The sequence below is a fragment of the Procambarus clarkii genome, chromosome 12, assembly GCF_040958095.1.
Source record: "Procambarus clarkii isolate CNS0578487 chromosome 12, FALCON_Pclarkii_2.0, whole genome shotgun sequence".
Lineage (NCBI taxonomy): Eukaryota > Metazoa > Arthropoda > Malacostraca > Decapoda > Cambaridae > Procambarus > Procambarus clarkii.
This window is the reverse complement of record NC_091161.1, coordinates 47288146-47305047: the sequence shown is the minus strand read 5'-3', so window position 1 is coordinate 47305047 and position 16902 is coordinate 47288146. Positions and strand designations below refer to the sequence as shown.

The 16902-nt window shown below is 39.3% G+C and overlaps 2 protein-coding genes across 3 annotated transcripts in view; one reads left to right on the top strand and one right to left on the bottom strand.

The window, feature by feature from the left end:
• The window catches only part of LOC138363929 (uncharacterized), a 317396-nt gene that overhangs the window by 157809 nt on the left and 142685 nt on the right, over positions 1 to 16902 (top strand). The gene's annotated exons all lie outside the window — the stretch shown is intronic.
• LOC138364176 (uncharacterized) lies at positions 10419 to 12970 on the bottom strand. The gene is made up of 3 exons (XM_069323506.1): positions 12787 to 12970; positions 11388 to 11593; positions 10419 to 10568 (listed from the first exon to the last, which is right to left on the bottom strand). The coding sequence occupies exons 1-3, from the start codon at positions 12887 to 12889 to the stop codon at positions 10419 to 10421; spliced, it is 459 nt and encodes a 152-aa protein (XP_069179607.1). The 5' UTR covers positions 12890 to 12970.

Below are 16902 nucleotides of genomic sequence, written 5' to 3'. Positions count from 1 at the left end.
TCCCCCTTAACCATATCACTCATTCTTACAGGTGTGAGACAGAGAGGTACAAGATCATCCAAGAGGAACAACACCTGAAGCACCCAACATTTGGGTGTTTTAATTAATAAAAACGCCCTTCATGGCTTCACTCATCCTGGCTGGATTAATTAAAAAAACCTAACCTAAACCTAATATATATACCTCTAGAGTCAAGGGAGTTAAGTTTTAGGCTGCACAATGAAACTGCTATTGACAATTTTATAACTGCTGCTGATAATGTCTGTCCTGTGACTTTTTTGTAAGCATAACCAAAAGGCTTAACAATCCCTTGCTTACAAAGGGAATACTTAAACCCATTAATAAAAAACATGACCTTGAGAAGAAGTATAGGTTAGGAATTGTCTCCAAAGAATTCTCATGCTCTTCAACAGGTCACTTGAACTCCAAACCTTTCCAGTTATCCTAAAAAAAGCGAGTTACCCCTGTACACAAATGTGGTGATCTCACAGATGTTAACAATTACAGACCTATATCAATCCTGCCTAACTTGTCAACATTTTTTGAAAAACTTATCTACAAGCAGTTTTACTCTTATCTAGCCAAACACCATATACTTAGTACTAGGCTGTACAAGAATATAACAACTCTTGTATATATCTCAAAAAAAAAAAAAAAAAAAAAAAAAAGCACAAGACGAAGCTTGAAAAAGTTTAGTGGTATGCCAATAGGCTAGTCCCAGGACTAAGAGGCATGAGTTACGAGGACAGGCTGCGAGAAATGCAATTGATAGGGTACATAAAGATAAACTGTTTAACACGGGTGGTAGGCGAACAAGGGGACACAGGTGGAAACTTAGTACCCAAATGAACCACTAGGATGTTAGAAAGAACTTTTTCAGTGTCAGAGTAGTTAATAGATGGAATGCATTAGGCAGTGATGTGGTGGAGGCTGACTCCATACACAGTTTCAAATGCAGATATGATAGAGCCCAGTAGGCTCAGGAATCTGTACATCAGTTGATTGCCAGTTGAGAGGTGGGACCAAAGAGCCAGAGCTCAACCCCCCGCAACCACAACTAGGTGAGTATACACACACGTACACACACACACACACACACAGACACAAACATACACACACTAATGCCTCTATTCACCTTGCAGTAAATAGGAACCTGAAAGTCAGGAAGCTGCTAAAGGCTGCATCTTGGGGATGTGTGAGTGTGTTAGATAAAAATATATGTTGTTTAGATATGATGGAGGAAAAGAGGCCGAGAGTCGGTACATTAGACAACCGACGCTTAGAAAGGCGGGGTCCAAGAGCTAACAGCTAAATCTTGGAAATAATAAATTAAAATATTTAATACACCCACATACATGTTTCACATTATTTTGGCTGAGGGCACACTGAGGGCTGATGGCCCCGTCGACGGGGCAGGAAGTCGGTGGTTGATCAAAGGCCTCCCACATCCTCCACATACCTGAGGATTATTCCGGCTTAATTTTAAACGGAAGTAATGTCTTGGCATTTACGGCTTCAGCGGGTGGGTGGGTCCGTGGGTTTATTACACTGTGAGTGAAAACAATCGCCTATTCTCTATTTTATATTGCGGCTTGTAGAGCTAGAAGCTGTTGCCTCTTGTGTGCGTTGCACAAGGGGATTAATATCTGGATTAATAGCTTTCAATATTTCCAGTATTTTTAAGGTAACGCTTAAATACCGAAGATACTGCTATTGGACACCGCTTAATTGACAATGTCTCAACAACGCAGGCTAAAGATGTGCGTGGCTCCTGCTATTGCAATGATGCTCATTTGTTTTTCAATGATGGGCCTTAGTTGCCCCCTCTCTAACTTACCGTTCTAAATACCCCTTCTCCATCTTCCGCAAACATTTCCCCTCATACATCTCCCCCCTTTCCTCCTGTCCCCCTTGTCCATCTTTGTCCCCCTGTCCATCTTTGTCCCCTGTCCCTCACTTTGTCCCCTTGCCCACATTTTCTGTCCTCTGTCCCAGATCCCTTTCCCCCTCTCTGTCCCCCTGTCCCCCCTTTCCATCTCTCTGTCCCCCTGTCCCTCTCTATCCCATTGTCCCTGTCTCTGTCCCCCCTGTCTCTCTCTGTCCCCCTGTTCTTCTCTGTCCTCCTGTTCCTCTCTCTGTCCCCCTGTCACTCTCTGTCCCCCTGTTCCTCTATGTCCCCCTGTCCATCTCTCTGTCCCCTGTACCTCTCTGTCCCCCTGCCCACTCTTTCTGTCCGCTGTCCATCATCTGTCCCCCTCCCTTTCCTCCAGTCCCCCTATCCATCTCTGTCCCCTTGTCCCTGTCTCTCCTCTGTCCCCTCTCTCTTGGTCTCCTGCCCCCCTCTCCTCCCTCTGTCCCCCGGTCCCCCTCTCTGACCCTGTCCCTCTGTCTCTGTCTCTGTCCATGTCCCCCTCTCTGTCCCTGTCTCCCTCCCTGTCCCACTGCTCCCCCTCTGTTCCCCCGTCCCTCCTCTGGCCCTGTCCGTCTGTCCCTGTCCCTCTGTCTCTGCCTCTCCTCGTTTCTGACATTCTCTGTGTAGCTGAGTACCCAAATGAGCCACAGAGAGATTATAGAAAGAACTTTTCAGTGTCAGAGTAGTTAATAAATGGAATGCTTTAGGCAGTAATGTGGTGGAGGCTGATTCCATACACAGTTTCAAGTGTATGGAAAGTGTATGTATTCAAGTGGCGGGACCAAAGAGCCAAAGTTCAACCCTTGCAACCACAACTAGGTTAGTACATACATACATACATAAGATATAAAACAGTGGAGGATTCCCAGGTAGAACAATCAACCACAATGCCCATTACCCCTTTACCCTGATGTCCTTAACTACACAACTATACAAGAGTCATTAACACGTGTAATGGCTGATCCCCCATCACGATAGCATAAAGACCAATTGCTTGACCCGCAGTCTGTCTTGCTCCTCAAATAATTTTCGGGTTAACATGAAAACGTCTCTCGAGTTTATCTTTCTAATGTTGTTTTCCCATCTTTCATTTTATCAGCTTAGTTCCTTTATTATGCCCCAATTACTCATCCCTTGAGCGGTAGTTAAACTGAACCCAAATTTAAAAAAAGTTCCTTGCTAAGCAAGCTACAGTCTTGATAAGTCAGATATATTGTTTGTTAACACATTTCTCAACAATGAACAGTCAGTTTTATCAAGCTAACATATCCTAACACAACGAGTGAGAGTATTAACTGGTATAATTATTTTATTAGACCAGTATATATTATTAGATTATACTGGTATAATTATATATATATATATATATATATATATATATATATATATATATATATATATATATATATATATATATATGTATATATATACATATATATATATATATATATATATATATATATATATATATATATATATATATATATATATATATATATATATATATATATATATATATGTATGTATGAGTGTGTGTGTACATGTGTATACAACATTAATAATTTTGTAACTAGCGTCAAACATTGTTATTTGCTTAGCTAAACGAACTAGAGGGTTCCGGTCCTGAACCGATTATGTGCCTCTGTAATCCTTTACACCACGGCCCACGGGATGGGTATGGGGTGCATAATAAAGAAAGCAATAGAAGAAATTGAAATTGCATAATACGGTTATTGACATTCAATAATAGTAAGATAAAGCAATGAGGACCAAATGGGAGACCAGTGATCAGTGTCTTGTATCCCCTGCAATACCTCAAATCCTACGTACCTCACTGACAGGCTCCAGTATGTTTCTGTGAATAATTCAATTTCTCCCACCCTACCCATCAACATTGGTGTTCCTCAGGGCAGCATACTTGGCATACTTGGGTATCCTTTGGAGGTGCTTATCCAGTTCTCACTTGAACACTGTGAGGGGATTGCCAGTTATGCCATGCAGTTATGCAATGTATGAATCTATCTATAAGTCCACCAATCTTTGTAAAAATTTCTTGTATGGATGTACCTTACCTAAATAAACATTTATTTATTTATTATTTATATTTAGGATTCATCAACTGCCAAAGATATTCACATGTCAGTATAATTCTGGCGAGAGAGAGGTTTGGGAAAAGCCGTTATACCAACTAGTCAGCAATAAGGGTGATATTTGTGGGGCACTGGCACACTCGGCCTGGCCCATTAACCCCCAACTGACACTATAACTACTAGCTACTAGGTACATGAACATAATTACATAATTTACGTACATAATTTAAGGTACATAATTACTAGGTACATGAGGACTGGCCATTGTACTATATAGACCTGAAAAAGTGTAACTTAGCGACAACAAGAAAATATTGAATCACAAGACCAACGACGACCATTCCCTTACCCTGCCATAAACACTGAAATTTGACACCCTACCTCTGGAGCCACCCTGACCACAGGTCCACCAACTACATTTCCCTCCCTCCAACTCCCTCCCTCCAACTAGTACACCCAGAAACAAGATATACTAGGTGAATACACACATACAAGGTATACTAGGTGAGTACTAGTTGAGTACTTACACACAAGATATTCTAGGTGAGACTAGGTGAGTATACACACACACGCAACATATACTAAGTTAGTACACCCAGAAACAAGATATACTAGGTGAATACACACATACAAGGTATACTAGGTGAGTACTAGTTGAGTACTTACACACAAGATATTCTAGGTGAGACTAGGTGAGTATACACACACACGCAACATATACTAAGTTAGTACACCCAGAAACAAGATATACTAGGTGAATACACACATACAAGGTATACTAGGTGAGTACTAGTTGAGTACTTACACACAAGATATTCTAGGTGAGACTAGGTGAGTATACACACACACGCAACATATACTAAGTTAGTACACCCAGAAACAAGATATACTAGGTGAATACCCTAACACCAACCTCCTACAGTACACAACACCAACCTCCCACAGTACACCTCCCACAGGTAACCCCAACACCAACCTCCCACAGTACACAACACCAACCTCCCACAGTACACCTCCCACAGGTAACCCCAGCACCAACCTCCCACAGTACACCTCCTACAGGTAACCCCAACACCAACCTCACACAGTACACCTCCCACAGTAACCCCAGCACCAACCTCCCACAGTACACAACACCAACCTCCCACAGTACACCTCCCACAGGTAACCCCAGCACCAACCTCCCACAGTACACCTCCTACAGGTAACCCCAACACCAACCTCACACAGTACACCTCCCACAGTAACCCCAGCACCAACCTCCCACAGTAACCCCAACACCAACCTCCCACAGTACACAACACCAACCTCCCACAGTACACATCCCACAGGTAACCCCAGCACCAACCTCCCACAGTACACCTCCCACAGGTAACCCCAACACCAACCTCCCACAGTAACCCCAACACCAACCTCCCACAGTACACAACACCAACCTCCCACAGTACACATCCCACAGGTAACCCCAGCACCAACCTCCCACAGTACACCTCCCACAGGTAACCCCAACACCAACCTCACACAGTACACCTCCCACAGTAACCCCAGCACCAACCTCCCACAGTACACCTCCTACAGGTAACCCCAACACCAACCTCACACAGTACACCTCCCACAGTAACCCCAGCACCAACCTCCCACAGTAACCCCAACACCAACCTCCCACAGTACACAACACCAACCTCCCACAGTACACATCCCACAGGTAACCCCAGCACCAACCTCCCACAGTACACCTCCCACAGGTAACCCCAACACCAACCTCCCACAGTAACCCCAACACCAACCTCCCACAGTACACAACACCAACCTCCCACAGTACACATCCCACAGGTAACCCCAGCACCAACCTCCCACAGTACACCTCCCACAGGTAACCCCAACACCAACCTCACACAGTACACCTCCCACAGTAACCCCAGCACCAACCTCCCACAGTAACCCCAACACCAACCTCCCACAGTACACAACACCAACCTCCCACAGTACACATCCCACAGGTAACCCCAGCACCAACCTCCCACAGTACACCTCCCACAGGTAACCCCAACACCAACCTCCCACAGTACACAACACCAACCTCCCACAGTACACCTCCCACAGGTAACCCCAGCACCAACCTCCCACAGTACACAACACCAACCTCCCACAGTACACATCCCACAGGTAACCCCAGCACCAACCTCCCACAGTACACAACACCAACCTCCCACAGTACACCTCCCACAGGTAACCCCAGCACCAACCTCCCACAGTACACCTCCTACAGGTAACCCCAACACCAACCTCACACAGTACACCTCCCACAGTAACCCCAGCACCAACCTCCCACAGGTACAAAATGAAGCCATGAGAATTATCTTAGGATGCCCAAGAAATGCTATGATTGAGAAAATCAGGATGGAGTTGAATCTGCAGAGTATTGGGGATAGAATTGCAGAGATAAATGTAGCTTCTGCCATTAGATTAATGAGAGGTGGGGGAGCTAATGAATTGGTCCTCTCAGTTCAAAAGGTGGGAAGTACTGAACAATGTATGATGAAGAAAAGAGCATATATGAATACCTTATGTTCTAATGTTATTAAGTATGATGTTATTTCAGAGTGTATTGCTGTGCCCAAGAGAAAATTTACACCACCATGGGAGGATTGTAATGTAGATGTAGTAATTACTCCCTTGCAAAAGAAAAAAAGTATGTATGAAATAGGAGAGCTGAGGGCAACATATGATTGTATAATTAGAAAATTGCCTACAGAAAACACTCTACTACATGTATATTGTGATGGGTCAGTAGCTAGGGATGGGAAGGCAGGATGTATATTGTGATGGGTCAGTAGCTAGGGATGGGAAGGCAGGATGTATATTGTGATGGGTCAGTAGCTAGGGATGGGAAGGCAGGATGTATATGTTCTTAACATTCTGAAACCTATATTGTTTGCTGATGATACTACACTCATCTACTCCAACCCCAACCCACATACACTAAATACTGTAATGTTGTTAATAATGAACTAAAAAAAGTCCACTTATGGATGTCAACCAACAAACTAACACTTAACATAGAAAAGACCTACTACATCTTATTTGGAAGCAAATCTACAAATGCAATTCAGCTTCAGATGACAATGTAAACATTAGCAATAACAATGATGGAAAGTTTCTTGGTCTATTCTTAGACAAGAGACTCAACTTCAGTACCCACATACAATACATAACTAAGAAAGTCTCTAAAACAGTTGGTATACTCTCCAAAATCAGATATTATGTACCTAACCCTGCTCTCATCTCTCTATATTATACACTAATCTATCCCTATCTCAACTATGGTATCTGTGCATGGGGTTCAACCACTGCAAACCACCTCAAGTCCATCATCACCCAGCAAAAATCTGCTATCAGAATAATATCAAATTCTGCTTTCAGACAACACACAGCCCCCTTGTTTAACTCCCTAAACATGCTAAACATAATCTCACTCCATAAATTCTCTTGTGTCAACTACATTTACAAAACCCTGTTCTTAAATGCAAATCCTGCTCTGAAACTCTTCCTGGACAGATGTAATAGGACCCATTATCACCACACCAGAAATAAATATCTCTTTGATATCCCCAGAGTTAAACTTGTATAAATAAATAAATAAATAAATAAATATGTTTATTCAGGTAAGGTACATACATACAAGTAATGTTACATTAATGGATCGATATATAGATAGAGCTAGTACATACAATGCCTAAAGCCACTATTACGCAACGCGTTTCGGGCAGGAAAAACATTAATATCTAGAACTTAATACTAATTGAGCATAAAGAATAAAATGTGTTGAGAACAAATACAAATAAAGATAAAAAAAAGAGGGAACATGACTGAAAAAGCAGCACAAATACAATAGGTTGACAAACAGTGTTGATTAAAAAAAAAAAAAAAATAACAGACATGGGTTGACAATAGAGGGGTAAGGTAGGTTAGTGAATTTATTAGGTAGTGTTTAGTTTTTATCTTAAACTGGTTGAGAGAGGTACAGTCTTTAACATGGTTGGGAAGATCATTCCACATTCTGGGTCCCTTGATTTGTAGAGCATTTCTAGTTTGATTAAGTCGTATTCTTGGAATATCAAAACTGTATTTTTTTCTGGTGTGGTGCTCATGGGTTCTGTTACAACCTTCAATGAAGCTTTTGAGCTTATATGTATGTATTTGTAATGTATGTATGTAAACAATGTATTTATTATCATTTATCAATTCTGATAGAAATTACCTACTTAAAATTATCTGTTAGATTAAGGACCTGCCTGAAACGCTGCGCATACTAGTGGCTTTACAAGATTGTAAATACTGTACTATTCAATGTATTCTCACAACCCCAATGTACCTACTTGTATATATATAAATAAAATAAAATAAAATATTGTGATGGGTCAGTAGCTAGGGATGGGAAGGCAGGATGCAGTATGCCAAACTGAATTCGTGCGCCCCTTGAGGGACTTGAAGTAGAGGGATAGGGATCACAGGATAAGTATGGGTTGCACAAACTACTGGTAACAGGATGAGTATGGGTTGCACAATTAATTACTACAAAGTGGTTGAGTATGGGGTGCACGTAAATGAAGACTCCCAAGAAGCAAATCAGAGATCAGCCCAAGCTTCATCTTGAGGCAAAGCTCAATGCCTTAAGCCATATTGATGCTCTGTCCACAGAGCATTCTCTCTCTCAAATCATAATAGTACACTAATGGTTCCCTACACCACCCCTCAGGTGCAGCTGCAGCAGGCTTGGGTGACATGATGACTATGGGGTGCACAATAAACTAACACTCACAGAATGAGTATGGGCTGCACAATAAGCTACCTCTCACAAGATTAGTAATAAAGAAACATTAATTTTTTGGGTAGGGTGACTGAAACTCATCCTGGGGTAAAAATGTTTATTTAAATTTATTATAGTTAAATGAATTTAGTAAATTATTCCATATATTGTATTATAAGTGAATTGACACTAAACTATAAATGATACTAATAAGGTTTTAAAAATGAAAAACAGTAAAAATCCTTCATGTAAGATATGGAAGTTGAAAAGTAAATTAACTGTAAACTAAATTATAAACTGTAGACATAATATAAAGTATTATAAGTAAAATACCTATAAACTACCAAATAATGTGTAAGGAACCATTTCTATTGTTTGTCCTTTTTTACCTGTTTCCTCAGGTATTTTAAAATTCCCATTCCGTTGTTACTACACTGTTTTCCTGGTGTAGTTCCCTGTGGTTCAAATTTTACTACTTGTACTTCTTGCTGTTTCTGAAGGATTGCTAATGGTAGCCCTTGTTGCACCGGCGGAACTTTTTGTAAATGTTCCACCTGCGGAACTTTTTGTAATTGTTGAATTTCTTGCACCTGCGGTACTTTTTGGACTTTATGCACCTGCTGCACTTGTAGCTCGTCAAGATTTTTTTCCAGGGCATTATCGCTATCACCTTCTGATCCTAATGTAAGTTTATCTGCATCAAGCTTCCTTGTGCATGCTGGAAAAAAAAATAAAAATAAAAAATAAAAAATTTTGAAATGGAAGATCCTGTGTAACAAATTTAATCAGTTACTATGATCGAGCCGCAGAAATTTTACAGGAAAGATATGGTTGGGTTGACTGCATCTATCTGGACCTAAAAGAGGCATTCAATAGAATTCCACATAAGAGTTTGTTCTGGAAACTGGAACATATTGGAGGGGTGACAGGTAAGCTTCTAACATGGATTAAAAAATTTCAAACTGATAGAAAAATGAGGGCAGTAATCAGAGGCAATGTATTGGACTGGAGAAATGTCACGAGTGGAGTACCACAGGGTTTAGTTCTGGCATTCATGGATAAATAATAAATAAATTGTTCATGATTTTTTTAGACAAAAGCTAGAATATGCAGCAGTTGTATGGTGCCCATATCTTAAGAAGTACATGTACAAACTTGAAATGATACAAAGACGTCATGGGTGTCATAGGGGCACCAGCACACTGGTTTGCTAAAGGGCCCTTAATGCTGTCGAGACCTTATGGGCCCTTGGACCCATTACGTTAAGACATAGTGCTGTATTGGGCCACACACTTTTTGCCATATACATCAACGACAGAGATGATTGAATTGAAATTATATATATATATATATATATATATATATATATATATATATATATATATATATATATATATATATATATATATATATATATATATATATATATATATATATACATATATATATATATATATATATATATATACATATATATATATATATATATATATATATATATATATATATATATACATATGTATATATATATATATATACATATGTATATATATATATATATATGAGAGAAAATAATAGGTGGTGATATATTTATATATTATGTGAACTACTTACACAAAAAGAAGTTAGTGGTGAAGATCTTCTTGTCCTCTTCTTGTATTACGTTGTTTGGTAGGATACCATGCGTCACCCGTGCTGGTCCTTTCTTGTAATAGATAACGATTGATTCATACCCACAGCCACGCAGATATGTTAGCTGAAAAGCAAATAATATTTAAACAATAACACTATCTGGGAAAATGCAACAAAATAAATGTTTGAAGCATAGCTGGGCATGTGCAATAGAACCCATAATAGAATCACAATACCAGAAATAAATATCTTTGATATCCCCAGAGTCAAAGTTATTCTGTGTAAATACTCTATGCAAATAAAGGGACCTTGTCTATGGAACTAACTTGCTAACAAATTTAAAAACTGTCCAACTTCTGCCATTTTAAAAAATAAAACCAAAAAGTACCTAAATTTTTTCTTGATAGTTTCCTAACTAGTGTATTAAACTCGCACTGTATCTTATGAAATCCAATGCCAGAATATATGTGCCTAAACCATACAACTTTTCCATTGTAATCATTGCTATCACCTTATATCATGATTGTTATATTGAATGCATATCTTACTATATTATACCTTGAAATATTCCTCAAATTATGCTACAATTTATATGTTGATAACCCTCAAATTTTACTTTAATGTACATAGTAATCTTTGTGATACTTTCTTACAATGTACCAGCCAATTTTTTCCATTTAAGCTTTAAATTGCCTATTTAAAATTATCTGTTAGATTAAGGACCTGCCCAAAACACTATGTGTGCTAGTGGCTTTACAAGAATGTAAAAACATCAATTCTATGTACTCTCATAATCCCAGTGTGCTATCTTGTATATAAATAAATAAACAAATAGTATGTAAGTACTGTACAGCATTATTCATGTTGATTCTATACCTTATCAAGCAAGTTCAGCATAAGAAGAATACAAATGAATACAACAGATGTAGACAAACTTCAATACCTGATTTTCAATCCTTCGTAGAACCCGGCTTGCTGTATTTCGTTCTAAAGCCTTCTTGCCTTTAAGTAGAAAACGGGCTTCCTCTTCTTTCTTCATTAATTCTCTACTGTTTCGGAAGTCACACTGGCAGAACTTGCAAACATTGCTTCGGACATGCACACATTGTTTGCAGTTTGTGCATCTCCTCAAGAATTTTCCCTGAAGACCTGAAGGAAATAGTTTCTAATAAAATACTTATATTCAAATGACCTATGCTGCAAAAATTATAAGTTAAATTGTTGTTAAAATGTACTACAGTAATTAAATATATTATTTAAATTATGAAATAATCTACATTAACACTAGTGAGAGCAATGTTAAAAATTTTAGGACTGCATCTGGAAATAACTTTAATTTTGGATGTGATTAACCATGCTGTAACTCGTATAACAAAACTGAGAGGAGTTGAATCCAACAGCCTGATTGACCAGGCTGTTAATTTCAAGCGAATACTATATTATTGGAAGAAAAAAAAATTATATATATATATATATATATATATATATATATATATATATATATATATATATATATATATATATATATATATAATCAATATTGTAACTTTTTTTGTGTAATGACGTTTTCAAATAAAGTTAGATAAATATACACACATACCAAAAGAATAAGGGTGGTAGGAGAAGAAAATATGAAAGTGTTCAGTGAGGATCCACAAGGTCTTCTCTGAGTACTCTTTATTTTCTTCTCCGAGGCTATGGGTCCCTACACTTGCACCAGAGGTGGTACCCCTCATATATATATATATATATATATATATATATATATATATATATATATATATATATATATATATATATATATATATGTCGTACCTAGTAGCCCGAACGCACTTCTCAGCCTACTATGCAAGGCCCGATTTGCCTAATAAGCCAAGTTTTTATGAATTAATTGTTTTTCGACTACCTAACCTACCTAAGCTAACCTAACCTAACTTTTTCGGCTACCTAACCTAACCTAACCTATAAATATAGGTTAGGTTAGGTTAGGTAGGGTTGGTTAGGTTCGGCCATATATCTACGTTAATTTTAACTCCAATAAAAAAAATTGACCTCATACATAATGAAATGGGTAGCTTTATCATTTCATCAGAAAACAAATTAGAGAAAATATACTGTCAGGAAAACTTGGCTTATTATGCAAATCGGGCCTTGCATAGTAAGCCGAGAACGACGTTCTGGCTACTAGGTACAACATATATATATATATATATATATATATATATATATATATATATACATACATACATACATACATACATACATACACACATACATATATATATATATATATATATATGACAGTGTCAGATTCAGTTTACTACAGTTTAGTAATTCCTTACCATTTGATGTACTAGGTAGATCCATGTTTGGTGAAGTTTTATAGCTGGAGCTGGAAGATCCTGTCGAGATGACTTCTTCAAAGAGAATAGCTTCAACACACATTGTGTCTTGAGTCTACCAGTACTTGGCCTACAGTTACCAGATCTGATTTACAGAAACTAGTGAACTATGGAGATAAGATTGTTAATAATATACTTTTTTTGAGATTCATATTACTTGCAGCTTAAAAACCAACCTTATTTTAAAATAGTACACTAAAGTACATAGCAAATTGCGAAATTCGTAGTTTTTTAACTACTTTAAAGCTAAATTCTCAAGCTTTGAAAATAAGCACAATTTGCTATTTTAAGCGGAATCTGGCAACTCTGATTTAGCATGTAAACATTGACTTGCATTCACAATGTAGTTATTTATTTTTCAACAATTTAAAACGAGTTATGAAAATACATACATTGGTACATTATTGCAAAGGCACTATACTATATATATATATATATAAATTGTTGCAAGTCGAGCAACAAATATTTTACATTGAACAACAAATGAGATTGGAAAAGCAGTATTGCCAAAATAGACCCCAGACACACCCTGTGGGTAGTAATGGACCCCCATACCGACCCTATGAGGGGTAGTGGACCCCATAATAACACTATGGGCGATAGTGGACACTATACAAACACTATGGGCGGTAGTTGACTTCATAGAGACCCTGTGGGCGGTAAGGGACCCCCTATCGACCCTGTGGGCGGCAGTGGACCCCCTATCGATCCTGTGGGCGGCAGTGGACCCCCTACCGACCCTGTGGGCGGCAGTGGACCCCTACCGAACGTGTGGGCGGCAGTGGACCCCCTACCGACCCTCTGGGCGGCAGTGGACCCCCTATCGATCCTGTGGGCGGTAGTGGACCCCCCCCATATCGACCCTGTGGGCGGCAGTGGACCCCCTATCGATCCTGTGGGCGGCAGTGGACCCCCTACCGACCCAGTGGGTGGCAGTGGACCCCCTGCCGACCCTGTGGGCGGTAGTGGACCCCTACCGACCCTGTGGACGGTAGTTGACTTCATAGCGACCCTGTGGGCGGTAGTGGACCCCATACCGACCCTGTGGGTGGCGGTGGACCCCATACCGACTCTGTGGGCGGCAGTGAACCCTATATACTAATCCTGTGGGCGATACTGTACCCTATAGTCATCCTGTGGGGGCAATGGATGCCATACATATCCAGTGGGTGTTATTGTACCCCATACTTATTCTGTGGGTGGTTGGAGCCCCATACCCATCCTGTGGGTTATAGTGGACCCCATACTCATCCTGTGGGTGGTATTGGACCCCATACCTATCCTGTGGGTGGTTGTGAGCCCATACCCATCCTGTCGGTGGTAGTGGACGCAATACACATCCAGTGGATGGTATTGGATCCCATACCCTTCCTGTGGGTGGAAGTGATCCCCATACCATTCCTGTGGGTGGATGTGACCCCCATACTCATCCTGCGGGTGTTATTGGACCCCTTACCCACCTAACAGGTGGTAGTGGACCCTATACTAATCCTATAGTTTCCAATATTCCACACCATACCATCCTGTTTGCAGTAGTTTACCCTATATACATTCCAACATAACATCGTTTTCTGTTAGCGTTCCTACAAAACATTCTTTAAAGATTTCTAAAGCACAAACTATGGTATATAATATTGATTGGTGAAGCACTTATTCTATGTAATAATTTATTGTGCTTATTATAATTTACTAAGAACAACTAATATTTCTCAAAACAAAACTACGAGCCTTCAATAGGATGTAGCTGATCTGTAATATTATAAGAGCATGGACAATAGTAGGTGAATTTCACAACCCATGTGGGACCTGAAAACTACAATTTTCGTTATAATTGAACCAATCACGACTATTCAGCTATCTACGTTGATGGACGAGTACTGTGAGACGTAAATTGGTACGTGAGGAAGAGTTTGAGCCTTGGTAAAAAAGTTAACTGGGAATATATCACATATGTACTAAATCACATTCCACATATTGACTTTAAGCACTAGTCATATATGTACTGTCTTGTGTGAGAACGGGTTGCTACATACATACATACATTTATTTAACGCATGTGGTACACGCACAAGGGGACACAGGTGGAAGCTGAGTACCCAAATGAGCCAGAGAGATTATAGAAAGAACTTTTCAGTGTCAGAGTAGTTAATAAATGGAATGCATTAGGCAGTAATGTGGTGGAGGCTGACTCCATACACAGGTTCAAATGTAGATATGACAGAGCCCAGTAGGCTCAGAAATCTGTACGTCAGTTGATTGACGGTTGAGAGGCGGGACCAAAGAGCCAAAGTTCAACCCCCGCAACCACAACTAGGTTAGTACATACATACATACATACATACATACATACATACATACATACATACATACATACATACATACATACATACATGCATACATGCATACATATATACATACATACATACATACATACATACATACATACATACATACATACATACATACATACATACATACATACATAAGATATAAAACAGTGGAGGATTCCCAGGTAGAACAATCAACCACAATGCCCATTACCCCTTTACCCTGTTGTCCTTAACTACACAACTATACAAGACCACCTCACCTACAAGATTAGCAAACCACCTCTTGAGTCAAGAGAGATACGTTTTAGACTACACAATGAAACTGCTATAGACAATTTTATAACTGCTACTGATAATGTCAACTGGGAGTCCGAGTTAGGTAACATAGAGGACATCAACCTAGCAGTTCAATCTTTTCTTCAAAAAACTCTTAGCCTTTATAATACCCACTGTCCTATGCTTACAAAACAAGTCACAACCAAAAGGCTTAACAATCCCTGGCTTACAAAGGGAATACTTAAATCTATTAATAAAAAACATGACCTTGAGAAGAAGTATAGGTTAGGAATTGTCTCCAAAGAATTCTCAAAGAATTACTCATTATTGCTATCTAAGATAACTAGACGAGCCAAAACTAAATACTACGAAGATAAATTTACCCAAATAAAGAGCAACATTAAACAAACTTGGAGAACAATTTCACAAATATTGGAATCAAAGAAGCCTTTAAATAACAAACCGACTCTCCTGTCTAATAACGATGGTCAGCTTTCAGCCTCTGATTCTGCTATTGAGTTCAATAGGTTCTTCTCTTCCATTGGTTCATCCCTTGCTAATGATATTCCATCTTCCAGTACTGACATTAAGGACTATCTTACAGGGAACTATCCCCAGTCTCTGTACCTAAAGCCTATTAATTCCACTGACGTCAATGAGATAATCCTTTCCCTTAAAACCAAGTCTGGTGCCCTTGAGGAGATACCAACTTTAATCTACAAAAAAGCCTCCAGATCTTTAGCCCCTGCTATTGCTTTGCTCTTCAACAAGTCACTTGAACTCCAAACCTTTCCAGATATTCTAAAAAAAAGCGAGAGTAACGCCTGTCCACAAATGTGGTGATCTCACAGATGTTAACAACTACAGACCTATATCAATCCTGCCAAACTTGTCAAAAATTTTTGAAAAACTAATCTATAAGTAGCTTTACTCATATCTAGCCAAACTAAATATACTTAGCCCTTGCCAATATGGCTTCAGGCCCAAAAAAAGCACTAACGATGCACTTATTAGTATGCTTAACTCGATTCATACAGCTCTTGATAAAAATGAGTTCCCTGTTGGGTTATTTGTGGACCTGCGTAAAGCTTTCGATACTGTCAACCACCAAAACCTTCTTCTTAAATTACATCATTATGGTGTCAGAGGACACTCCCTACAATACCTCAAATCCTACCTTACTGACAGGCTCCAATGAGTTTCTGTGAATAATACAATTTCTCCGACCCTACCCATCAACATTGGTGTTCCCCAGGGCAGCATACTTGGCCCTCTCCTCTTTCTCATCTACATTAATGACCTTCCAAATGCCTCCCAACACCTCAAACCAATTCTATTTGCTGACGACACAACCTTCATTTACTCCAGTCCTGATCCCCTTGCTCTAAATGCCACAGTAAATACTGAGCTAAATAAAGTCCATATGTGGCTAACTGCCAACAAACTCACC

What these genes read in the sequence shown, in the direction of transcription:
- LOC138364176 (XM_069323506.1), bottom strand. Translation starts at nt 12,889, where the DNA reads ATGTGTGTTGAAGCTATTCTCTTTGAAGAAGTCATCTCGACAGGATCT. An exon ending in TCTACCTAGTACATCAAATG is followed by an intron (nt 11,594 to 12,786) that starts GTAAGGAATTAC and finishes TATTTCCTTCAG; the next exon opens with GTCTTCAGGGAAAATTCTTG. An exon ending in TACGAAGGATTGAAAATCAG is followed by an intron (nt 10,569 to 11,387) that starts GTATTGAAGTTT and finishes TTTGCTTTTCAG; the next exon opens with CTAACATATCTGCGTGGCTG.